Genomic DNA, 26,475 nt, shown 5'->3' on the forward strand with positions numbered 1-26,475 from the left:
TAGATCAGGTTCACAAGACCCCAAGTGGTTTAAAAGGGATTGCTCAATGAGCCTTCGGTATTTAAAAGCGGTTCTTAGATAGGTAGGTCCAAGAGATAGGAACCTTGTTGCAGCCTGTAGGCAGTCATACAAGTACACCCTAGCCAATCAAGTAGACCCTAGCCAATCAAGTAGACCCTAGCCAATCAAGTAGACCCTAGCCAATCGCAAATCCACACTGCAGGAAATTGCCTGGGATGAGCTAAGCCAGGCAAGTGAGTGCGGAGACAGCTTTCTTTGTTGGAGAGTGGTAAATAGGCCTTGCTTTGCAGAGATAACTGGACTGGCAATTTGCTGTTATATTTCATAGCAACAAGGGGTCTACAATTTTGGGGCAGTGTTAGAGTGGTATTAGGGCAGAGCAGAGGAGCACCACTGTGGTCTTTGCACTAGATGAAGTTACTCTGGGCTGAGGGGGCGTGGCTTGGGCGCCGATGGCGATGGTCGCCTGAGAGCTCGGCTCCGGGACTGAGCCCGTGATTATCCTGTAAATCGGAGGCTGCGGGGCACCCCAGACCCCGCATTCTGCTGAACGGACCGACGATGACCTGCCAGGGCCCTTGATGTGGCTCGGTCGAGTGGTGATCCGGCGTAAAACCGAAGTTTGCGGAGTTGCGGAGTGCGACCCAACAAGGCGCCCGGACTTCATTGTCCCCCTAGCCGGATCCATTGAACTGGAGGAGCGTCGCCAGCGGCGTCTCGCCCCCGGCTTTGCCATCCCCTGCTGATTTGTGCACTAGATATCGGTCAGATCGGACTTTCTACAACGAGAATGCACTCGGTTGGGTGACTGGGCGGATGCCCACGTTATAGTGGATCCCGTGAGCGGACGTCTGGTGAACCAGGCGGTGGCCCCACTCACGACACCGCACCTAGCTACATTTTCCTGGCCAGTCCACTTCCATGGGAGGCGCGACACTCTGGCGCCACAAATCGTCCGGTGGAGTTGGTGACCCTCACCCCGGGACTTTAGCGGCTGTGCGGGCCTGCCCGACCTGGCGGCGGTTGTCTCCGCCCCCTTATCGGTGCCCTCGGACGCCGTGGTGGTGGCGCGAGCCGAAGCGGAGAAGTTCCCACAGGCCCTGGAGAAGGAGGTCTCCGATACTCGACTTGAGGTCCAGTAACCGGGAGGGTCGTGGTCGGCATCTGCACCCGGAGACGCCTGCTCCTGGACCATCACGGAGTGCCCCCGGCGACATGGGGAAACCTAGAGGAGCCAAGGGGACAACCCCAACCGCCTCAGACTCGGAGACCCAGGACAAAGAGGAACATGGGGACCCAAAGGGTTCTGGTGGTGCATCGATGCAACAGCAGTTCGACCGCGTCCTGGAGGCGATAGCGACCACGCGATCGGCCCTCCAACAGGACATTGCCCAGGTGGCGACGAGCCTCGGTCTCCTTAGAGCGGACCACGGCAAACTTTCGGACCGGGTCAAGGAAGTGGAGAGCTCGGTGAAAACCTTGGAGCCGGCGCAGCGAACCTTGGCTGCGACTATGAAGGATGCCTTATCCCGGATTGCGACCCTAGAGCAGAGAGCGGAAGATGCGGAAGGCCGCAACGGGAGGAACAACATCCGTGTGGTGGGCCTTCCGGAAAAGATCGAGGATGGCGACATGGTGGCATACTTGGAGGCCTGGCTCCGTGACACGGTGGCCCCGGAGGGGCTATCCTCCTTCTACACCTTGGAGCGTGCCCACAGAGTCCCGGCGCGGCCACCGCAGCAGGGACGTGCCCCGAGACCAGTGGTGGCGCGGTTATTACACTTTCGGGACAGAGACTTAATCCTCAATGCCGCCAGGCATAATGGTCCATTCAAAGTGGCGAACAGTCAGGTGAACATCTTCCCGGATTACACCTACGAAACTCAACGCAGGCGGTTCTCCTTCCTGGCGGTCAAGCGCGAGCTCAGGAGCGAGGGCATCCAGTACTCGCTACTCTATCCTGCTAGGCTCCGCATCATTGTCGATGACAAGACTCAATTCTTCGACACCCCGGAGGATGTCTGTGCCTGGCTCGAGCTTTACAGGGCAGGGAAAGATGGCTTCGGCTCCTCATCCCAACAGGCGGAGGAGCCGGAACAGAGACGGCGATCCAGGAGGATTAGGAATCGCCGCGGCCGCTCAGGGGGGCCCTCAACTGCAGAGATGTCGACGGAGCGGAGGGGAGTGCTGGAGGTGTTATCTGAGTTGTCTGGAGCACGGGACGACGCCATTGAAGAGGAAGCGGACCCGGGTGACGAGGGGGCACCATCGGACTCCGAGGACTCAGTGACTGATAGCGCCCATACACCGGTGATCACACCGAAGTCGGTGGAAGACCTTCTGGATGGACAGGGGTAACGGGGTGAGCTGCCTCATTTTGGGAGGGGGCCCGGCAGGGGGGAGGCGGTTGCCGTCAATTGATGCTGACAACGAGGGCGGGGAGGGTGGGGTGCCCCTGTTTTTGCCCCGAGGGTCTTTGGTACTGTCTTGGGCTTGTTTTAGTCCTGGTAGCCTGAGCGTCGAGGGCCCACTGCCTCCGCCCGGCCCGCACCTGGCCCTTAAGGCCTTCCTACGGTGGCGACGGCAGGATTAGTAGGGGTTATTGGGTTGTTGGAGGGCAAGGTTTGGATGGGATCTGGATGGTGCTGTTTGGGTCCTGTTCTGGGGAGGGTGGGTGGGGGTTTGGTTCGTTCTTGGGTTGTTTGGCTTTGGTTGGGGAAAATGGCCGCCATCAGTGCTGGGATGAATGATGTACTTTTTTTGTGGGGACCCGGATGGGGAGACTGTGCGAGAACAATATGGGACAATGGCTGATGTTGCTAACTTGAAATGTGTTACTTGGAACGTGAGGGGGCTTCATACTATGTCCAGGCGCCACAAAGTCCACGCTTATTTAGTGCGTAGGGGAGTGCAAATGGCGCTGCTGCAGGAAACTCATCTGAACAAGGCGGAAGGGGCGGCGCTACAGCGTAGATGGAGGGGGCAGGTCTTCTACACATCGTACTCCGCGTATGCCAGGGGGGCGCTAATATGGGTTAGAGCTGGGGTCCCCTTCCAGGTCACGAAAACAGTGATAGATCCAGAGGGGCGTTACGTGGCCATTTCGGGCACTTTAGGAGGGAGGGACTTGAACGTTTGCTGTGTGTACGCTCCTAATATAGACCAGACTGCCTTCCTTTCCAGCTTATCGGGCTCGTTGGCCCACTTCTTCTCCGGGCCCCTTTTGCTCGGGGGAGATTTCAACTCAGTAGTGGACGTAGACACTGACCGCTCACATCCACCCCTTCCCGATTCTCCGGTTCGTCGCACGGCTAAGGGTCGTAAGGATTGGCAGACCCACTGGGGTCTGACGGATATCTGGAGGGCGCACCACCCCACATCTAGGGACTATTCATACTTCTCGAGCCTACATGAGTTGCATGTCAGACTGGATGGATTTCTTGGCTCGCCCGAACTGGTTTCGGCAGCGGTCCGATCTGAGTACTTGTCCAGAACCATTTCAGACCATAACCCCCTCCTGCTGGACCTTCGCTGGCTCCCCGGGGCGCCGGCGGTGCCCACCTGGAAGTTACGACCCGAGATTCTTGAGGACAGTGTTTTCAGGGCGGACCTGGGAGATAAGGTATCGGAATATTTTGCGTCCAACAGCGGCACCGCGAGTACAAGAGCGTTAGAGTGGGACGCTTTTAAGGTAGTGGTGAGGGGTTACTGCATCTCTAAAAAGGTGGGCATGAGGCGAGTTATCCTAGCTGACCTGGATGCAGCGGACCGGAAACTCCGCGAGCTGGAAATTCGCCGCCCCGGGCGCCCGGAATTACAGGTACACACGGCGGAGGCGAGGGAGAAGGTGGCAGCGGAGGTCGAACGGCTTCGCTGTTTTGACTACAAGGCCTATACGGTCCGGTCCATCGCGGAGGGGGACAGATCGAGCGCGTTGCTGGCATGGCTGGCCAACCCTACGCGTCAGTCCTCATTGACGACAAGTATGCGTAAGGCGGACGGAACCGAGGTATACACTCAACCGGAGATTCTCAGCTGCTTCCGGCATTATTACGAAAGTTTGTATCGCAGTCGCTCCGCCCGAGACCCTGACCGGCTCGATAATTATCTACGCCCACTGGAGCTCCAAACAGTGGAGCAAGAAGTGGCGAAAGCCCTGGGGTCCGACATAGAACTGGGGGAGATCCGCGGTGCCATTAAACGGATGGCGAGAAATAAGACCCCGGGCCTGGACGGCCTGCCCGTGGAGTTTTATGCAGCTTATGCTGACCTCCTAGCCCCTAGGTTATTGGTGGTCTACAGAGAGGCGAAGAGGCTGGGGCGGCTCCCGAGCTCGATGTATGAGGCGTTGGTGGTTCCTCTCCTCAAACCAGGAAGGGACTCGTCCGACCCGGGGTCTTACCGTCCCTTATCGATGCTGACGGTGGACTATAAAATACTGAGCAGTATCTTGGCCTCGAGGCTGCTGGGACACATGAGTTCCCTGGTGCATGAGGACCAAGCAGGTTTTATCCCAAGGCGTAACACGACTATGAACATTCGCAGGTTGTTCCGTTTGCTAGGGGAACCGTTTGTGGATGCCCCGTCCCCGGTTGTCTTATCGGTGGACCTGGAGAAGGCTTTTGATAGCCTGGAGTGGGACTACCTTTGCACGGTGCTGCGGAGATTCGGCCTCAGTGAGGGCTTCATCAGATGGACCGCGGTTCTCTATGCCTCTGCATCGGCCAGGGTCCGGGCGGGACCACTGATTTCCTCGCAATATCCGGTAGAACGAGGCACGAGGCAGGGGTGTTCGTTGTCCCCACTTCTCTTTGCGCTGGCGGTGGAACCACTCGCGCTGCATCTTCGATCGGGAGCCCACTATATGGGCCTGTGGACGCCTTCGGGCCCGCACTACGTTTCGCTGTATGCAGACGATCTGTTGCTCTTCCTAGAGGACCCGCTCGACGCTTTACATGGAGCGGCGATGGCGCTCACGGAGTTTGGGGAGGTTTTGGGCCTCCGGGTGAATTGGTCCAAGACCTGCCTTTTCCCGGTTCGTAAGGGTGCCCCCGCCCCTACTCTAAGTAGGGAGATTAGATGGGAACCCGACTGCTTTAAGTACCTGGGGGTATTCGTCTATCACGACCCATCCGACCTCCTGGATGGGAACATTGCCCGCAGCACTCGAGCACTTCGAGGCTGCATGGACTTCTGGGCCACGCTGCCGCTCTCGGTGGCGGGACGGATCGCTCTGCTTAAAATGGTGGCGCTTCCCAGGCTCTTATATTATTTCCGGACACTACCGATCTGGGTCCCACCGGCCACATTTCGACTATTACGATCTATGGTGGTCGGATTCCTCTGGGGCTCGGGCCGCCGTCGGGTGGCCCTCAAGACCCTGATGAGGCCGAAAGATGAGGGGGGGCTTGCGGTGCCAGACTTTGAAAAGTATTATCTGGCGGCGCAGCTCCAGACCTTCTCCCAGGAGATCGCCCGGGAATTCCGGGGCCCGGAAGACAGAAGGGGGACGGGCATGGCCAGGTATGTTCTCTCCTTCATAGCGCTGCGACAACGTTTGGCCCTGCGGGATTTGTCGTTGGAGGAGCGGACCGTCCGCCTGTGTTGGAATCGGGCTCACGCCCGAGGCCATCTGAGAACACCGTATGCGCCCGAAATACCTTTGGGGATGCTGACGGCCCTCCCCCATGGAGGCGATTGGTCACGATTGGCGGCCTGGGAGGACGCCGGCTTACAGCTAGTTGGGGATCTGTATGAGGACGGGGCGCTCTTGCCCTTCCAGGATCTTATCGACCGCTTCGAGATCCCCCGTGGTGACTTTCTGTTGCACTCGGCCATTGTTCGAGCGATCCAGGCACACTGGAAGAGCGGGCAGGAGGAACCCGCCTTATCTCCGGTGTGCCAATACGTGATGATGTCTGCGGGCACGGTGAAGGCGGTCACTTGCCTTTACGGTAGATTGATCAACGAAGGGTTGGCTCCTCTCACTACTTTGAGAAACCGCTGGGAGGAGGACATTGGCAGGGAGATCCCGGAGACGACCTGGTCCCAGTTGGTGCGGCGAGCCTGGAAGGGCACACGCCACGCCCGTTTTCAGCTGGTCCACTATTACGTTCTCCATAGAGCATATCTGACCCCAGTGAAAATTAAGCGATATTTTGCCACGACCTCGGCGGATTGCCCTAGGTGCCCAGCTCAGGAGGCGGACCTCCTCCACATGTTATGGGCCTGCCCGGGATTTTCATCCTACTGGGTGAAAGTGGGGAAGACCCTGGAGGAGGTGACGGGGAGATCCTTATCATTTGATGCGGCGGTGGGACTCCTACACTGGTTCCCTCATACCCCCAAGAATAAAATTTCCAGCAAATTTATCGACCTAGGGCTCCTTCTTGCTAAGCGAGAGGTGACCAGGAACTGGAAGGCACGAGTTGGTCCGACAGGAAGTCGATGGCACAGCGAGCTCTTGAAGTGGGCGGCGGGGGAGAGCACACTGAGATACCAACTGGCTTGGAGGCAGCGTAATGAGAAGGCGCAGGAGGCAGCGTTGGAGTGGGAAATGTTAGTGCAGGCCCTCAGGGATTATTGCGCCCCCAGCGACTCTGAAAGAGAAGAAGCGACTCGCCCCGAGTCCCATTAAACATTTGCACTATTAGTCCTGTTGCTTTCCCCGTGGGTCCCATAGCAGATCCTGTTGCGGTTGTTCCCAGGCGCTGATGGCGGGGTTGGGTGGGATTTACTTTGGTTAGTAGTATTTTGAGGGTGGGGGTTTTTCTTTTGGGTTTATAGGCTTGTTTGGAAAAGCAGATGACGGACAGTGGATCATCCGGACCAGCTCTGACATCCTTCTGAGCCCCCATTGAATTTCGCCGCCCGACCCCAGGGTTGTGGGCCGGATGGCTGTGTACGGAACTTACGGTGCGGGGACAGAGGGTTGTATTTCGCTGATATTGCTTGTGTTATAATGCTGGTCGATTTTGTAACGATTTACTAATTCCTGCAATAAAAATATATTTAAAAAAAAAAAAAAAATGAAGTTACTCTGGGCATCCGTGCACTATCACGTAACAAGGCTCCTGGCCCTGATCAGATCCCCTTGGACTTTTTTTAGGCTGACATTGAGTTTTGGGGTCCCCTTCTAACCCAGGTATAGCATGCTGCGGCGCGGGTAGGGACATTGACCTCATGGTCAATGGCGGTGATTGTGCAAGTGTTCAAGAAAGGTGATAAGGACAATCCCCAGTGTTACTATCCCATTTCATTGATACATGTGGTAGTTAAGGTCCTAGGGAGGGTAATTCTCAATAGGCTGATGCCATGGACTGATGCTAATGACCTCTTTTCTGAGGTCCAATATGTCTTCAGGCAAGGCAGGTCAACTTCTGACCAGTGTTTTAAACTTTATTTAATTATTAACAAGTACGCTATTGCCCAGCCTGAATCCCTCCATCTGGCATTCATGGACCTTATGTCTGCTTTTGATAGGATTAGCCGTGCAAAATTGTGGGCTCTGCTTCTTGCATAAGGGTGGACCAGAGGACAGTGGCCCTTTTAGCCGACCTACACTCTGACACCGCTGATTTGGTGTGCTTTTCTCAAGGTGGTGCTCACACCCAGTCATTTCTTACAAGTAGAGGCGTACAAAAGGGTTGCATTCTTGCACCTTTTCTGTTCACCTCCTATATTAATGTGCTTGAGAAAGCTCTCCTTTCTGTCCAGGCGGATTATCCAAGGGCAGGAGTAAGATCGCTCCCAGTATGCCAATGATGTGGTTCTCATGGCTTGTACGGCCGTAGGGCTGCAGTTACTCCTGGATAAGTTTGTTGCCTTTACGGGGAGGTTTGTATTTGGCAGTAAATTTGACCAAATCTTATGTCATAGTAGTTGACCCACATGGTCCACCAGCTTTAAGACCCTTAAAGTGGCCTACCACACCCGGACAGAAATCATGGCCATTCCTTACTTGGGGGTGCGATTTGATGCAAATAAAAATTGGAAGGCACTGATTAAGGGAAGTAGATCCGAGTTTCTCAAAACTACCGGGCAGTGGCTAGCTTTGTGCGCTGGCTGGGTTCTTGGTCACCATGTATTTTATTTAGGATTTACCTGCCAAATGTGTATTTCATATCCGATATTGCAGTTAGGTTTGGGGGAATGTGAAGATGGATACAAGTCAGAGAGCAGAAAATCGATTCTTAAGATGACTTGTGCAGGTCCCGCAATGCACCCCGGCTTTCATAGTTCTTGTGTGGCTTGGAATAAGTCATCTAATTGTTTCAGTTGCCCGTAGCCCATTGTTGTGTTGGATCAACACCTGTACCAGGGAGGATCTAAAGCCTAACAGATTGATTCTCTTGGAATGCCTGTCTCTTTACTTTGTACATAGAACCAACTGGATAGCTTAAGTGAAGGCAACTTTTGCCACTTTAGAGAGAGCAGATTTATTTTCAGATCCCCACTCACTATCGCTTCTAGATTTGAAAAGAGTAAAAGTATTGTTTCTTGATTGGGCCTCGCTAACCAGAGAACAGGCTGAGTTGATGAAGCCCTCAGTGAGGGGTCATATGCTTTTAAAGACCATTCAGGGAATGGAGCCCTACTTAGTGCAAGTATCCAACTTGCGAGACAGATGTTTATTGGTCAGGTTCAGATTTAACTTGTTACACCAACTCCTGGCCTTTCTTAGCAGATGGGCTCAACCAGTCTCATTTTGCCCTGCAACTGCGACAGTATGTCTCGGCAGGACACTTACATTTTTTTAATGTTCTGCAATTATTTTAGTATCCCCAGAAAGCAGTTCCTTGTCCCAGGGTTGAAATCTCTGAATTTTACTGAAGTAAAAGTAAGTAAGTCTGTTGGCATATACGACGGAAGAGGCCTGTAGGACGCACATCTTCCTGGGTGTCATTCAGTGACAGTATCTTATTGATTTTGGGGGTCCCAGACAAGAAATGTTTTGGGGCCCCTGTTTGGAACAACTTTAAAATTAATTATCCTTTTTTGTTCATTCAAGCCTATTTTGCCTAACAATATTGAATGATACCTTAAGTGATAAAATACAGAAATATACGAAAGGGAGATAAAGAGAAATTTCCCTTTCCCAGGGGGCCCCTTTGGAAATGCGGGCCCTGAGAATTGCCCAATTTGCTCATTCCTTAAAATGTCTCAGGTGTCATTACTAGATTTTAGTAGGAAGGGCATCTTCCAAGTCTGGAGGTCAAATCTATTCAATTTCTGGTAGTCAGAAAAGCGAGACCTGTTTCTGAGGCATATTCCCAAATTCTTTTTTTCATTTGTCTTTATTGAATTTTAAACATAAGATACATGTTACAATAAATATGCATAGATGAGCTGTGACTATATTCCAAACGACAATACATTCCCAGGTCCATACATGAGGAAGAAAAACCTGCAACAGCTTTCCACATAGTCTTTAAAGAGGAGCAGGCAGTAGTGTGAATGCCAGCTATCAGTTCATGCAATTAGGTACTCTCGCCCAAGGGTCTGCAGATACTGACGAAGGTGAGCCCAGATATCCTTAGGCCGGGATGTAAGAGGTTGCAAGGTAGCATAATCTTCATCCAGACTTTTGCATCTGCTCATATTTTCAAGCAAGTCCTTCGCTGAGGGTGGTCTGGTTCCCCCATCTCAAGGATATCTCCCTTTTGCCAAAGAGTAATGCCATAGAGACGAAGTAGCGGATCCCTGGGGGTACATTATGAGGATAGCCTAATAAGGCAACTACCGGATCAGGGGGTCATTTCAAAACCAGTCATGTTGGAGAGTTGGGCAAACATGTTGTCCCAAAATTAAGCTACAATTGGGCATGTCCAGGTGAGATGGGCAAAATCAGCACAAGGGGCCTGACACTTCAAGCACGCAGCAGACCTGGTGGGGTCAAACTTTGCGATGTCTGCTGGAGAAAGATAATATCTGTGTAGGTATTTAAAATGAATCAATTTGTGTCTGTGATTAATGGAAACATGTTTTATTTGCTCACAGCAGTATTTCTATACCTGGTCTGTTAATAGTATTCCCAACACCTTTTCCCAGGTCTCTCTTACTCGGGTGGTTGTGGCTTGTCGTAGTGCTACATATTCCCTAATTTTACTAGCTTGCAACCTGTGTTTTGAAAAACTACAGAGCTTATTTGTGGTACAGGAAAAACATTATTTTTCCGATAAGGCCAATATCGTATACCGCCTAAGAAACCCTGGAAGTAAAGACTTTTGTCATCAGAATGCTTATCCAACAACCTTCTCCAAGCAGAGCCATTATTAGGGTCTCCACTGCGAACTCTGAGTGGTCCAGTGTTTCTAGACCCAGTTTTGCTGTGTGCGGATCTGCAACTGGAAATCTTAGTTAGGAGAGAGACCTGGCCCATACCTGTCAACTCACCAACATTTAGTGGGGGGATACCTTTTTTGACTTATGTGCACCAAAACTAATGGATAAATGCGCTTTTCAAACCTGCATCATAATCCAAAATACAGCTTGTTCACTTTTCACCTTAATGGGATCACCATCCTAAATGCCTGACTTCACCTGCATTTGTGAGTCAAAAGGTTGACAGGTATGAGGGCTGGGGGGCACAGGTACAGCACAGCCCATGGCTGCCTCCTCCAGCACTGACTGTATGAAGAGCAGACAGAGCTTCTCCAGAAACACCTCAGCAACCTCACCACCAAACCGCCCTCCTCACTACCCCAAACATACCTCCATCCGCACAGGTCCACTTGCATATATCTACCGTCTGCACAGAGCAAGAGGTACATATTTGTGTAAATGACAGTGTTAAGGATTCTGTAATTTTTATTTATTCGTCTTTTTAAATGACATAAAAACCATGGACATATCAAAATGTTTTTCCGAGATGTATTGCAATATTTAAACTATGAACTGTCAAATGTTGCTCGTCAATGTTATATTGTACATGAACTTCTACTTTTTATGGCCTTTTATGACCGAAATAAAGTTTGTTGAATGGAATGGAATGGTAATTTCAGAAGGGCAATTTATTTACCATTCTGAGGAGTTTAACTTGTGGTCTGTGTTAACTCACAGGGAGATAGCATCCTGTTATTAATGCTGGCTCCATGGTCACTCAACGGAGTGAATGAGAACTTGAAATTGCGGCCCAGATGGCGGTCTAGAGCACAAGCAGCAGAGAACATCAGAGTGGTCTTAAAAGTGGCAAACATGGCTCCACTGAGAACAAATGTGGAAACATGTCACTTGACCTACTGTAACCACCAATCCCTACACCAACCCTATTTCCTTACAGGATTTATTCTTTCTAAGTATCTCAGGTAATTCATTGTGTTTACAACTAAATCTTAAACTAGTTAAGATTTAAGATCTAAATTTACATTTTAGTAAATTAACTGTATCTTTCAAAGAGCTGTGTAAGAAGATCTCAGCCTCTGGGCCTAATTCAGAATGAGTGATGAAAAGAAATCCTGTGGTTTCCTAGAAAAAGCGCCAATTCCATTAGGGAAACCACTGGAAAATGCCCTTCACTGTATTATTGTGGTGTGAGGAGAAATCTCACCAGTGGATTCTCCTCAGGATTAAGCATTACCATCACAAAATCTGAATATTTTCATCACCATCCACCTGTAAATCAGACCAGTTATCATTTAAGTTTGTTGATGATACTGAACCTTTATCTAGGACTACAGATCAATAAACAGAGTGTAGTAGTGTTTCATTTGTTTTAAAACATAAAAAACGTATGTGCAGGAAGCCAACAATTATTGAAGGAGCCTGGTGCTGGCACTGCCAAATGCTAGAATTTCTAAATGCAAGGGCATTCTAGTGTTGATGCCACATCATGTTTACTTCTTCCACCACTACACTTTCTTTCTCTTTTTTAAATTTGATTTTTTTATTTTACAGAGTTTTATATAGCGCAAACTTGACCTGACTCGGCTATCAGAGCTCTTTACATAGCACCAGTTGATTTACATGAGGACACATTAATTATTTTGTTAGGCACAGGGAGATTAAGTGATTTGCTCAAAATCACAGGATGTTCAGCATCATTGCCGAGACTTGTACCCAGTTCCCCAGATTCGAGGTCGACTGCCTTAGCCGTTAGGCCAACTTCTCTCCCCACTCCTCTTTATCTCACATTTGTAGGTTCTGTTTCATCTTTTCCTCCTGTCGCCACTGCATTGCAGCTAAAGTACAATGGTCCTCTCCATATGTCTGGACCGCCGTGAACGTTATTTACTCTTGATGCTGGCTTCCATCTTGAGTGACTGTTCTTTAAAAGCTTGCATTTCTTTGTTATCTTATGCAGATCTTGCTGACTAGAACCCCCATCCTCAGACACCCTGTGGGATCAGGGCCAGCTCTGTTACAGGCATTCCCCTTTTGTCTTCATTGTCACAAGTCGTTGGCAGACTCTTAACAATAGTATTCCTATTTCCAGGTATAGTTTTCTGGTACATAACTGGAACGTCACTCACTTAACACCATGTTTACATCAAAGATGGCCAAATTCACCAAGTCAGAAGGTCCACTGATTCCGAGGAGCCATTTTGTGGTACCTTCAAGCACTATAAGAGCAGACGAGAAAGCAGTGGTGTTGGCTGTTGTGTGTTGTTTATAGTGAAAGCAGTGATAGTTGGAAGCTACACTATTGCGGGTCTAGGTTAGAGAACGTTGAAGATGGTCTCTCTCTGCGAAGTAGCTTCAGTGTTTCTTCTTCACCATTATTGATTTACCTAAACACAGTTTTCCAAAGTACATACTAGTCCAAGGCATCTCTGTATTGAACAACAACCAGAAATTACTAAATTTGTCGTACAGCCTGAGCTCACTTACCACCCCAATTTTTATGCAGAAGCAGCGGCTATCTTTGAGGGCCACGGACAATTATAGAACCAGCCATTTTGCCCAATGTACATACAGCTTTTAACAAATGAAATTTAGCCACACAAAAATGATGATAAAATGATTAGAATTTATAGTCAAGGTAAAAGAGCCGAAAAATTGATTTGATTGCACAATAAAAATATGGCAGTTTTCTAAAATGTAGCGTATTCTTAAAAGCTGTTTGATTGTGAAAGAGGATTACAGGAGGTCATGGGTAGTGGGGCCTCACACTGTGTCGCCTCACAACCTGGTTCTGCACTTTACTGTGGAAGACAAATGCATTCTGGGAACTACAGGCATGGTTTGCTTCCATTGACCATTAAAACTCTTCATAGCAATTGCTTTGAGTTGGAAAGTCCATGAATGCAAACAGTGTCCGTGATGACAAGACACAGCTGCAGGTGGCCCCCCTTTCTCCATAACCATCCTAGTTAACAAGACTAGAAAATTATACAGTAAAAGCCTGTTATATAGTTTCAAATAAAATGAACTCTGGATAGGGGAGGTGAGCTTGATGAAAGTGAATGAGTTTGTAGAATTATAGCTGGTCTACTCGGGAGAACTAGGTGCTGCTGTCGGAGGACTCCTATGATGGCTTCTATAAAGGGCAATGCAAGGTCACTTACGAAGAGCATTCACATTTGTTTTTCGATATAAATCCATTGATGGACCAGTGGATGAGTGGGGCATATTGTTAAAATGTCTGTAAAATACTAGCTAAATCCTTTAACATCAAACGTATATTGTTCAATGCCCATGGGCAATTAGAACCCACTAAGAAATGTGTTACTTACCTGTAACTGCAGTTATCCAGTATTGGTGTCTTTCATAGATTCACATGCCTCCCATCCCGACGACGGGGAATGATTCAGGCATGTGAATCTATGAAAGACACCCATAATACTGGATAACCCTGGGCTCCGAGAGGTATTTCTAACTACTTAATTAACATACATGCACATGTTTCAATTAGCCAATTCAAGATGTTAAATACATTTTTCAATATCCCATGGGTAGGAAACGGGAAACAACCTTTACAATGCAACTTTTACAACGCACTACCATTACAACAAAACTTTTACAACACAACATCATTACAACGCATGCAATTACAACGCAACCATTACAACGCATGACACTACAACGCTTACCACTACAGCGCATGTCATTACAACGCAGTCATTACAACGCATACCATTACAATGCATACCTTAACAACGCATAGTACCCTTACACTATCCAACACTTACCCTACTGGTGCACCCCCTGGAGTTAGAATTGTAATTTTTACCCCTTCACTATCCAACACTTACCCTACTGTTGCACCCCCTGGAGTTAGAATAGTAATTTTTACCCCTACACTATCCAACACTTACCCTATTGTTGCACCCCCTGGAGTTAGAATGGTAATTTTTACCCCTACACTATCCAATACTTACCATACATGCAATGTAATGGTATGTGTTGTAATGGTATGCGTTGTAAAGGTAGTATGCATTGTAATGGAATGCGTTGTAAAGGTAGTTTTAAAAAATGTGTTGTAATGGCATGCGTTGTAATGGAATGCGTTGTAATGGATGTTGCGTTGTAAAAAATGCGTTGTAAAGGTATGCGTTGCAAAAGTATGCGTTGTAACGTCATACATTCGTAGGAAACCATACTATGCATCTTACCGACACACTCTGCTTCCTGAATGTTGAGTCTAAACCCAGCGGGACACACGCACCGGAAGCTGCCAGCTGTGTTCTCGCAGCGCCCAGACCCGCAGGGGCGTGGGCTTTGGCGGCATTCATCTATATCTAAAGAAAGAAAATGGGAGATCTTCAGTATTGTGTTTACATTCTTACCTTTTTCTCTACTGTTTTATTTTCTTGTAGTCAGAGGAATTGTGCCATTTGAGAGTCAGTGGTATTAGGGCCTGATCCAAAAACACCATTCTGCAGTACATAAAGTAGTTAATCAGTGCACTATTCATATATTACCAAATACAGTTCAAAGGCCTATGACTGGAGATCTCCACCTCAGCCTCTCTTACCTTTCCTGTGTGGACATTTACTCTATGGTCTCCACACACGTATGTATCCAATTTTGTAGTAAATGTATTAAGATTAAATATTAAAAGATTAGGACCGTTTAAATTTGGCTTTCATGACCTGATCCCATGTACCCTAACTTTCGAATGAGGCCTACAGGAGACCTGGGACCTGCAAAATAATTTCTGGGTGGACGGGTTTAAATCTTACGGTGTGCCCGCACGGCTTTCGTCATCAGGCAGAGCAAAAGGGGGCCTCCTAATGTTATTCTCACTTAAATTGTCAGGTACCCACAGAAGTATGGACATTGGTTCTCATAATTGTCTAGCAATTGAGTTCACTTCTTCCAACACATCTAAATTATTTTTTGTTAATTTTTATAATTCTGGTGAGAGCACTTTTCTAAATGAACATTTATGTTATTCGAAATGTTTTTTAGAGGAGTAAAGATTGAAGCAAACCACTTATTATTATATTATAATTATGGGTGATTTTAATATTCATGTATGTGAAAAGAGTTGTCAGGTTGAAGACTTTTTAGGACCGGCGAATTCAGCTACTCCTCATTTTGAGCATACACAGTATGGGAAATGTCTGGAGGAGGTCTTGGCTGTAGTAGACCTTATTGAACCTAGCTCTATTGCTACAGAGGAGAGGATTCCCACCTTAAAAACACGAGGGCGGATACTATGATAGTTTTATATTTATCTCCCCCATCCTATTATCTCAAGTAATTTTTTATAATGCTAGGTGGTCCCATGTTAGTGACAACAGCCCAGTGCTTCTTGTGCTGGTGAGGAGCTGTGGCCTAAAGGGGAACTTGGAAATGCACGGTCCTGACATTTGTCTATAATCATCCTATGAGGGATGGAGGATGAAATGGGCCAAAGTAATCCCAGATTTTTTTTTCAGGATCTCTGCGAGAAGGTTGATGAAAAGCTTGCAACCTGCCTTGATAATTCCAAACAGGGGGCGGAGGTACTTTCAGCTTTCAAAGGCATTTGTGCGCAAGTAGCGTTAGACCTCTCTTTGCCCACTAGAGTTTGGCAACATACTGACGAGACATGGTTCAATAGTAACTGTTCTGAAGCACACTGTAAACTGGTAGTCGAACTGAAACAGGTCCCACGAGACAAGGTTCTTTTAGCCACTTTAAGAAAGTTGTATAAGTGTGCCCTAAACACCCGTAAAAATTAAATTAAGGAGGATGCATGAAAAGAATTATTAGCAGCGGAGGTTCTAAAGTACAGCTCTATATTTTGGGCTATTGTAACCTTTCTTTTCCGGAATATAGAAGGCCCCCTAAAATGTAACATCACACAGAAGTTTAATGGCTCTCTCATTTTGAATCTATATATGAGGCCTCTGCCAGTTCAGATTTACCTGCTAGTCTAGAACACAGAAGGCAACCCCTTGAAATTGTTTTTAACGAAGGCGAAGTAGAACTGGCAATAAAGCAAATGACCAGTAACAAGGCCCCTGGCCCAGACAGTTTCCCGGCCGACTTATATAAACAAAATCCAACTTTTTGGGCCAAAATTTTGACAAATGTCTATAATGTGTCAAGTCAACAGGGATTCCCGTCATCGTGGTAGTCTTCCATTATCATCCCAGTTTTTAAAAAAGGCCAGAGAGGGTACCCACGCTGTTATAGGCCGATATCCCTAATTGACTCTGCAGTAAAAGTTTTAGTGAGAGTGATTTTAACCAAGTTAATGGACTGGGTGAACGAGAATGAGGTTTTACCAAACCTCCAATATGGTTTTAGACGAGGAAGGGGTACACTGGATCAGTGTTTAAATTTACATCTAATAGCAGGGCAATACACATTAGCCAAAGCGGGGACACTACAGCTGGCCTTTATGGACCTTTCCTCTGCTTTCGATCTAATAAATAGATCTAAGCTTTGTTCTATCCTGCTGGATATGGGAATAGATCCAAGTTTGGTTCACTTCTTGGCTGATTTACATAGGGATCTCTCCGCAAGGGTGAGGGTCAACCAAGAAGGTAAATGCACAGAGCACTTTAAATCTGGAAGAGTCAACCGTCAGGGCTGTATTTTAGCCCCATTGCTTTCTACCTTATATATAAATAATTTAGGAAAGTTTATAGACTCTGCCAGCTTAGATATACCGCGAGTAGGGGACAGGGCTATCCCTCTGCTCCTTTATGCAGATGATGCAATTTTTTGGCCCGTACAGCCGTAGGGCTTCGGAGGCTTCTGGACTCCTTTGGGGCCTATGTGAAATCACTGGGCCTAGTAGTCGGCATAGCTAAATCACATACAATGACTATGGGTCAGAAACAAAGAAGACCAAAAACGTTTTATTGTGAAGGTGCAGAGCTGTCCAGGGTGACCTCTTTTACCTATCTGGGGGTAAGGGGCTTGTGGGTCCCCCAACAGAAAGCAAAAAAAAATGCGATGGCAAGGTCCAAAGCTACTGTTCATGGTTTTGCACAGCGCTTGGGGGCCAGGCCAATCGCAGCCATGCTTAATAGCTATAGGTCCAAATGCATAGCCCTTGTCCTGTATGGATCTTCCATCTGGGATACAAGCTGTTGGAGGGGTTACAGACGGTTGAAATTAAGTTTTACATACTCTCCTGTCGGTCCCCCAATCTACATCAACTTTTGTATTATACCAAGAGCTAGGTGTTAGTTATGTATCAGATTGGATGAGGTTGGCCCCGGTGGTCTGCTGGCTTAAGACCCGGATTATTCCAGAATTAACCCTGAACCACAAGATCATTAGGGATTGTGTCTCTTTGGAGCTAGTTAGCTGTATCCCGTGGGTACATTATGTCAAGAAACCTTAAACAAACTAGGGCACCCAGATCTCTTTGATTTTCTGAATAGTACAAGAAAAAAGGACCTGGTGTGGGTAAAAACAATTTTTTTTAATTTAGTGTCGGCTGAGAGAGAGGCGACTGAGTTAACGAAATCTTCAATAAAGGCTATTTTTGCTAAAAACCTCTCCCCGGATCGAACCTTATTTGACAATTGTCACTAAGCCCTTCCATCGCCTACTTTTAACTAGGTTTCATTTTAACTTGATTCATTTTTTCTTAGGCGACTTGCAAGGTTGGATCAGGGTGTGTGATTTAAGCCCTTGCACATGTGACAATTTTTCAACCCAGGACACTATGCATTTTGTAATGTTTTGTGATCATTACAGTGTTATCTGTAGGAGGTTTTTATTTCCAATTTTAAGGGGTAAAAGGTTTTATACAGGTCTGACCCACCCTACTCTATCTTAAGATGCTGAAAGGCCCATGGGAGATATTAACATTGTGAGTTTCCTATTCGCAGCTGTTAGACTTGGGAGAAAACTGTATCCCATGACAAGTGTTTTAAGAATACCTGTTATGCTTAAATCATTATCGTTTTTATGCTGGCATTTTAACTCTGAATTGTTTTTACCGAGGTGATTTGTTACCATATATGTACCAATGGCAGCTTGGGTTTTTATGTGTGTTAATCAAATCTGGCTTTGTAACCTTTTTTTTCTTTTTTAGGTCGCCCATATTTGTTTATGATTTGTATTTTAGATTTTTTATTGTGTAACGTAATTTGTCATATGTGGTGTACTTTTATGGTTTTTATTAACTGAATAAAGTGGTTTTGACTGACTGACTGAATGAGGGGGCACTGGTTCATAAAAGAAGAACATAATTATCTAATATTTTACCTCTGTCCTGGTTGGATTGACCACAACCATAATATTTCTATCAGTCGTCTGTAAATAGTCCAAGCAACAATTTTTAAAGTACAAAAACTAGCTATATTGTGTAAGCATTACAAATTACTTGCCAAAGTGGTGACTTGTAGATTCTCTAAACATAGCTGGTACTTTCTTAAGTCAATTTAAGATAGCTGCCTAGACCACCAAAATCTTTTTTGTACTATTTGTGGGACTTGTTGTAGGCCTGTGTGTTTGGTTTGTAAGGCACTTTATCTACCTCCTGTTGGTATTTGTGCAACATATATTTAAGTTTTCTCTTTCCTTGCTTCATTTCATTGAGGTCATTAGTGTACATTGAAGCAAACAATCCAGAGGTAGCAATCCCAAAAAGTGAGTGGGTTTGTGGTCGCTTAGGTGCTTTGAGTCCTGGTTCCTGCTTCTCTGCTGTTAGAATTAAGTGGGTTGACACGCGCCTACCTGTTTTTCGAATGAACTGACAGCCCATTCATTCTCACAAGTGAATGCAAGGGGGGTGTGACCTTTTTTTTTTTTTTAAAGGAGTCATTCTGTTTGAACAAATTAGATGAACTCTCGAAGTGTATGAGTTAATATATAAGCTCTGGATGCCGCAGCTCGGAAATATGGGGTAGCAACTATTGCTCAGTGTCTTCTAACAGGGCAGTCTGCAAAGCAATTCATCAACAAGCATTGGCAAAACCAATAGGTCTGGTGTTGCCTGCCCATCTTTTGAATTTGTCAGTGCTTGCTTTGTTTTTGCAAAGCTGGTGGAAGCTGCTGGCCCCTCGTCAATATAAAGAAGCACTGGTTAAAACAAATATTTCTGGTCTCAAAAAGCACACATTGTCGAAGCAGTCCCTGCCACTGAATGCAACTAATTTGTGTGTGGATGTGCTCCTTCTGAAGATGGACTGACCCTTTCTATGCTCGGGTGGAAGAGAAATGTGAATGACCCAATAGTGGAGCAATGGATGAAGAGGGGTGGCTGACAGCCCCTTGCTTATAATATACATAAAATCAGTGCCCATGTTCCTGATTTTCTTTGTATATAAGTGAGTGGTTGAACGACTGAGCCTGTGAGCTTAATTACATGCAGGTAACATGGTTGGTTGATATGAAGAAATTGCTGTTGTAATCAGTCCACAACAGAATGCATTGCGTGGTATCTTTGATCTCAAAGTGTCATCTGCATGAACACATTTTCCCATAGACACAGATTGGGCAAAACCCTTTGATGCATCTGGCTAAAAGGACATTGTGGAGACAGTTAGAAAGGGTGGCCAGCCGTGTCTCTGTCCACCCTATGAATGGCACGGTGTCTTAGAGCCGCTGTGGACAAGGGGGAAGGAGTGCAGGCAGATCAGCTCCAGTCAGAAAACGTCAAATTAACAATGGAAGCTAGATGTGGTGAAGTGTGTGTGATTTTAAGTGTGAAGAGGTCGCTATTGTGAAATACGTATGTCTGGGAGTGATGTACAAATGTGCCTGTCTAGCAATTGTGGTGACACATTCATCAAATGAGAGGTGTTACCTCGAAACCGGTCCGGTCCTCGGATGCTTGATTCCGTTCTGGGAAGGACATGGCTTTTGTAGTTCGGACTGGACTGTTCCCATGGGGCACAGGGTCAGAGCTGATTTGCATATCGCCATTGTCTAACCCAGGGTGGTGTGGAGTGCAAAAAAACGATGGATTTGGGCCCAGATCTTTGGACTGGGGTGAATGTGTGACATTGATCCACATTCTGTCCATCACCTGTTTTGTTTTCAATTACCGCCATAAGTGCGCTGGGGATGATCAGACGTGGGTCCCAGGCACTCCACACCACTGGAGTCAAGCTAGCCGGGCTGATGAGAGGTGTTACCTCGAAACCGGTCCGGTCCTCGGATGCTTGATTCCGTTCTGGGAAGGACATGGCTTTTGTAGTTCGGACTGGACTGTTCCCATGGGGCACAGGGTCAGAGCTGATTTGCATATCGCCATTGTCTAACCCAGGGTGGTGTGGAGTGCAAAAAAACGATGGATTTGGGCCCAGATCTTTGGACTGGGGTGAATGTGTGACATTGATCCACATTCTGTCCATCACCTGTTTTGTTTGCAATTACCGCCATAAGTGCGCTGGGGATGCTCAGACGTGGGTCCCAGGAACTCCACACCACTGGAGTCAAGCTAGCCGGGCTGATGAGAGGTGTTACCTCGAAACCGGTCCGGTCCTCGGATGCTTGATTCCGTTCTGGGAAGGACATGGCTTTTGTAGTTCGGACTGGACTGTTCCCATGGGGCACAGGGTCAGAGCTGATTTGCATATCGCCATTGTCTAACCTAGGGTGGTGTGGAGTGCAAAAAAACGATGGATTTGGGCCCAGATCTTTGGACTGGGGTAAATGTGTGACATTGATCCACATTCTGTCCATCACCTGTTTTGTTTGCAATTACCGCCATAAGTGCGCTGGGGATGCTCAGACGTGGGTCCCAGGCACTCCACACCACTGGAGTCAAGCTAGCCGGGCTGATGAGAGGTGTTACCTCGAAACCGGTCCGGTCCTCGGATGCTTGATTCCGTTCTGGGAAGGACATGGCTTTTGTAGTTCGGACTGGACTGTTCCCATGGGGCACAGGGTCAGAGCTGATTTGCATATCGCCATTGTCTAACCCAGGGTGGTGTGGAGTGCAAAAAAACGATGGATTTGGGCCCAGATCTTTGGACTGGGGTGAATGTGTGACATTGATCCACATTCTGTCCATCACCTGTTTTGTTTGCAATTACCACCATAAGTGCGCTGGGGATGCTCAGACGTGGGTCCCAGGCACTCCACACCACTGGAGTCAAGCTAGCCGGGCTGATGAGAGGTGTTACCTCGAAACCGGTCCGGTCCTCGGATGCTTGATTCTGTTCTGGGAAGGACATGGCTTTTGTAGTTCGGACTGGACTGTTCCCATGGGGCACAGGGTCAGAGCTGATTTGCATATCGCCATTGTCTAACCCAGGGTGGTGTGGATTGCAAAAAAACGATGGATTTGGGCCCAGATCTTTGGACTGGGGTGAATGTGTGACATTGATCCACATTCTGTCCATCACCTGTTTTGTTTGCAATTACCGCCATAAGTGCGCTGGGGATGCTCAGACGTGGGTCCCAGGCACTCCACACCACTGGAGTCAAGCTAGCCGGGCTGATGAGAAGTGTTACCTCGAAACCGGTCCGGTCCTCGGATGCTTGATTTCGTTCTGGGAAGGACATGGCTTTTGTAGTTCGGACTGGACTGTTCCCATGGGGCACAGGGTCAGAGCTGATTTGCATATCGCCATTGTCTAACCCAGGGTGGTGTGGAGTGAAAAAAAACGATGGATTTGGGCCCAGATCTTTGGACTGGGGTGAATGTGTGACATTGATCCACATTCTGTCCATCACCTGTTTTGTTTGCAATTAGCGCCATAAGTGCGCTGGGGATGCTCAGACGTGGGTCCCAGGCCCTCCACACCACTGGAGTCAAGCTAGCCGGGCTGATGAGAGGTGTTACCTCGAAACCGGTCCGGTCCTCGGATGCTTGATTCCGTTCTGGGAAGGACATGGCTTTTGTAGTTCGGACTGGACTGTTCCCATGGGGCACAGGGTCAGAGCTGATTTGCATATCGCCATTGTCTAACCCAGGGTGGTGTGGAGTGCAACAAAACGATGGATTTGGGCCCAGATCTTTGGACTGGGGTGAATGTGTGACATTGATCCACATTCTGTCCATCACCTGTTTTGTTTGCAATTACCGCCATAAGTGCGCTGGGGATGCTCAGACGTGTGTCCCAGGCACTCCACACCACTGGAGTCAAGCTAGCCGGGCTGATGAGAGGTGTTACCTCGAAACCGGTCCGGTCCTCGGATGCTTGATTCCGTTCTGGGAAGGACATGGCTTTTGTAGTTCGGACTGGACTGTTCCCATGGGGCACAGGGTCAGAGCTGATTTGCATATCGCCATTGTCTAACCCAGGGTGGTGTGGAGTGCAAAAAAACGATGGATTTGGGCCCAAGATCTTTGGACTGGGGTGAATGTGTGACATTGATCCACATTCTGTCCATCACCTGTTTTGTTTGCAATTACCGCCATTAGTGCGCTGGGGATGCTCAGACGTGGGTCCCAGGCACTCCACACCACTGGAGTCAAGCTAGCCGGGCTGATGAGAGGTGTTACCTCGAAACCGGTCCGGTCCTCGGATGCTTGATTCCGTTCTGGGAAGGACATGGCTTTTGTAGTTCGGACTGGACTGTTCCCATGGGGCACAGGGTCAGAGCTGATTTGCATATCGCCATTGTCTAACCCAGGGTGGTGTGGAGTGCAAAAAAACGATGGATTTGGGCCCAGATCTTTGGACTGGGGTGAATGTGTGACATTGATCCACATTCTGTCCATCACCAGTTGTGTTTGCATATTCCGCCCTAAGTGCGCTGGGGATGCCCAGACGTGGGTCCCAGGCACTCCACACTACTGGAGTCAAGCTAGCCGGGCTGATGAGAGGTGTTACCTCGAAACCGGTCCGGTCCTCGGATGCTTGATTCCGTTCTGGGAAGGACATGGCTTTTGTAGTTCGGACTGGACTGTTCCCATGGGGCACAGGGTCAGAGCTGATTTGCATATCGCCATTGTCTAACCCAGGGTGGTGTGGAGTGCAAAAAAACGATGGATTTGGGCCCAGATCTTTGGACTGGGGTGAATGTGTTTCATTGATCCACATTCTGTCCATCACCTATTTTGTTTACATTCATCAAATGGTTCACATTTTCAGCAATTATCTTTACAGTTATACAGATTATGAAATAGATGTCCTAGATGGGGAAAGGTTTTTTTTGCCGCTGTGAGGGCTCCCTGAAGTCTCTTTCTCTTATGACCCCTCTGCCTCTCCCCCATCCCCCGGAGAGGACTGGCCTATAGGGCAATCAGGCAGTGCCTGATGGGCTAGTCCGTCAGATCAGTGTGTGGGCCAGTTTTTTCGCAGTTTTGGGCCAGTGTTATGGCTAGGTGTGCCAGAATTGAATGATTTTTTCCCTGATATCAACACTTTTTAAAATTACATACTTCGCTAATGGGAGCCACTTTCTTTTTGGTGAGCTGCAGCCCATGCCACAATGGAAAAGGACAATATGTGTACATTCAGGCACCTTGTGCCATGCAACCATGTGGTGTGTTGCACATGGTGCCTGGCTGTGTGTGGGGGCAATACATTTGCCCCAGGGCTACTTTCCAGTGGCCCACAATGGAGTGGGACCCTGTTTGGGGCCTCCAGATGGCGTTTCCAACAGCTTTTCGGTGGTGGTGGGACTGCCATGAAAAGGCTGTGGGAAATGGTAATCATAATCTCGACAGCGGTGTCTGCTCTGCGCTGCTGCCATTAAGGGATTATGATTACGACCCCTGCACCGACAGGATTGTAGATCCTGTCGAAGGTGGGAGTCTGTCCCCCCAGTTTCTATTCCGACCGCTGGCATCGTAATGCGGCGGTAGGACCGAGTCCCTGACTGTTATGCGGGCCGCCACCGACGGCCTGTCGGTGGTGATCCATCTGACATTGTAATGAGCCCCTCAAATGCAAATGAATGTAAATGTCAAAAACCTGCCTCACCAACTATGCACATAGGCAGCAAATAGCATTGTTCTGTGAGCAGTGTTCCCACGATGGAGATATTCTGTTTCCTTAGTGCATGCCATAAGTCTAGACAATATTTATTTTCACATAGTGAAACACATATAATTAATATTTGAAACTTTTTTTATGGAATTGAAGATGGAGAAAGTTTCTGTTAGTTCCACTGCTAGGAATTGTGTTTTTTCAGTGACTGTGTTACATTTGGCAAAGGGCACTTAAGTCTTTTTAGCCCCTATTTGACATGACTAATAATATATTAATGTTTATTTGACTGTGGCGATTTTTTGATTGCCTGCCAAGTACCTTTTGTCTGCTTTGCTTTAATGACATCTGTATGACTATACACGACCCTACATCCGATTTAGTCAGTAATACATTGCATTTTTATTTTCTTTGTTACATGTTTATGTGTGTACTTTCTGCAAGCTTACATTTAAGTTTTCTTTGTGGCCAAGCATTTGTCTATATTACTTTACATAACTCAGTGTATTCTGCTATCGTTTGGATAGGGGTTGGAATATCCCATATGGGGGTCGTGGACACTGTGCAAAAGTGCTACAGTGGACTCAGCTATCTCTCATACAAATCATGTTGTTTCTTTCTACAGTTTTGCCTTCACATTGCATGCTATCTTAAAACCCCCTCTTCCGTATTCCTAAAACCTTGCTTGAAAAATTGACCTGGACTTAGAACTATTGATTGCCATCTCCTTCCTTCTGTTGAATGTGTTTCTCCTTCTCCTCCATCCTGTGTATGTCTACTCTCTCTGAGTGTAGCCTCCTCTGTTGCATGGCTCTCTGCCTTACTTGCTACTGCAGCATTCCAGCAAATTGGCCAAACCTCACAGATCACAACCTCTTCCTTCCTTGAAACCATATCCCTACAACCTAACAAGGTCTAATGCCCTTTAGTTCATGTATCTATCCCACTAGCCATTTTCATGAACTCACACACGGGCATATTAGCAAGAACCTCGCTAAAAGTATCACTGTTTTAGCGGCAGGAAACTGCCACTAAAACGGCGATAATGGGCTTGCTAATATGTGTTATAGAATTCCAATAGAAGCCCAGGTTAGATGTGCATGACATCTAACCTGTCTTCTATTGGAATTCTATAACGCATATCAAGCCCATTATCGCTGTTTTAGCAGCAGTTTCCTGCCGCTAAAACAGCAATAATTGTAACGAGCTTCTTGCTAATATGCCCCACAGTTCCCACTAAGGACTGCAGCTAACTCCTATTAATTTAATCTGCTGCACGGGAACTGGAGGAAATGCAAGGAATGGCTATTTTGAGATCACAAGATTAATCCCCAAGACCAACATAACAACTCGATTACCCACTTACATTGGGTTTAGGAATATCACAATACCCACTGCACAGTGCTTCAATGCCTCATCAGTGGTAGTAAGCACTATGTAAATGAAATTACAGTACAATATACAAGAGTGAACCTCCTGACTAGCGTGAGCAAATTAAAAGGGTTTCAACTAAACATTTGATATGTTTAACCTTGCTGGAAGCTAGGCAAGTGTGAGCCCAAAACAGGAGAATGCTTCTCTGAGTATCGAGTGGATCGATCAATAAGAACCCATATGTCCCTTTCTTGAAGGTATTGTAATTGGAGTTTGCTTTTAAGAGTGCTTGTGGCATCCTGTTGCAGATTTTCTTGGAGGAGTATTGAAAAGGATTAGCTAGGAGTCTTAATTTCTTGAAATTTGGGATTTCTAGAGTTAGCCTTGCCTTGTTCTTTGATATTTTATACTTTTCCCGGGTGTTTATGTTTTGTGCTAGGTATGGTGGAGTATTTGGATGAAGGGATGGGTATGTGAAACATGCAGTTATAGGAAAGCATCACTGTTCAATTGAAGCCAGTTTAAAGACTTCAGAAGGAAGAGTTGTTTGATGTATTTGAGGATACTATTGACATAATTTGTGGGTTAAATATTGTACAAAATATTGTCCCATTGGGTGTAGACTTTTGTACTATTAACTCCATTTGGGTGCTTTGTTTGTAAGTTATATCTTTTACACAATAGTTTTGTTGCACAATATTTAGCCCATACTATTCTGGTACTATACTGGAGAGACATGGTCATGCCGCGTTCAGCGTTCAAGAGTTTCTTTCAGGCCTGAAAAGCGTAATGTGGGAATGCCAGTGAGAAAGTACTTTGTCCGGCCTGGGTAGAGCTTGGGACTGTTGCAAGGTCT

General features: G+C 47.2%; 1 protein-coding gene across 7 annotated transcripts in view; it reads right to left on the bottom strand.

The window, feature by feature from the left end:
* The window catches only part of LTBP4 (latent transforming growth factor beta binding protein 4), a 1,439,220-nt gene that overhangs the window by 108,746 nt on the left and 1,303,999 nt on the right, over positions 1–26,475 (bottom strand). For all 7 annotated transcript variants that reach the window (XM_086938230.1, XM_086938229.1, XM_086938227.1 and 4 more), the window contains one exon: positions 14,574–14,699. In XM_086938230.1, coding sequence (XP_086794356.1) covers positions 14,574–14,699 — 126 coding nt within the window. The remainder of the gene's footprint in view (positions 1–14,573; positions 14,700–26,475) is intronic.

The sequence above is a fragment of the Lissotriton vulgaris genome, chromosome 9 (assembly GCF_964263255.1).
Source record: "Lissotriton vulgaris chromosome 9, aLisVul1.2, whole genome shotgun sequence".
Lineage (NCBI taxonomy): Eukaryota > Metazoa > Chordata > Amphibia > Caudata > Salamandridae > Lissotriton > Lissotriton vulgaris.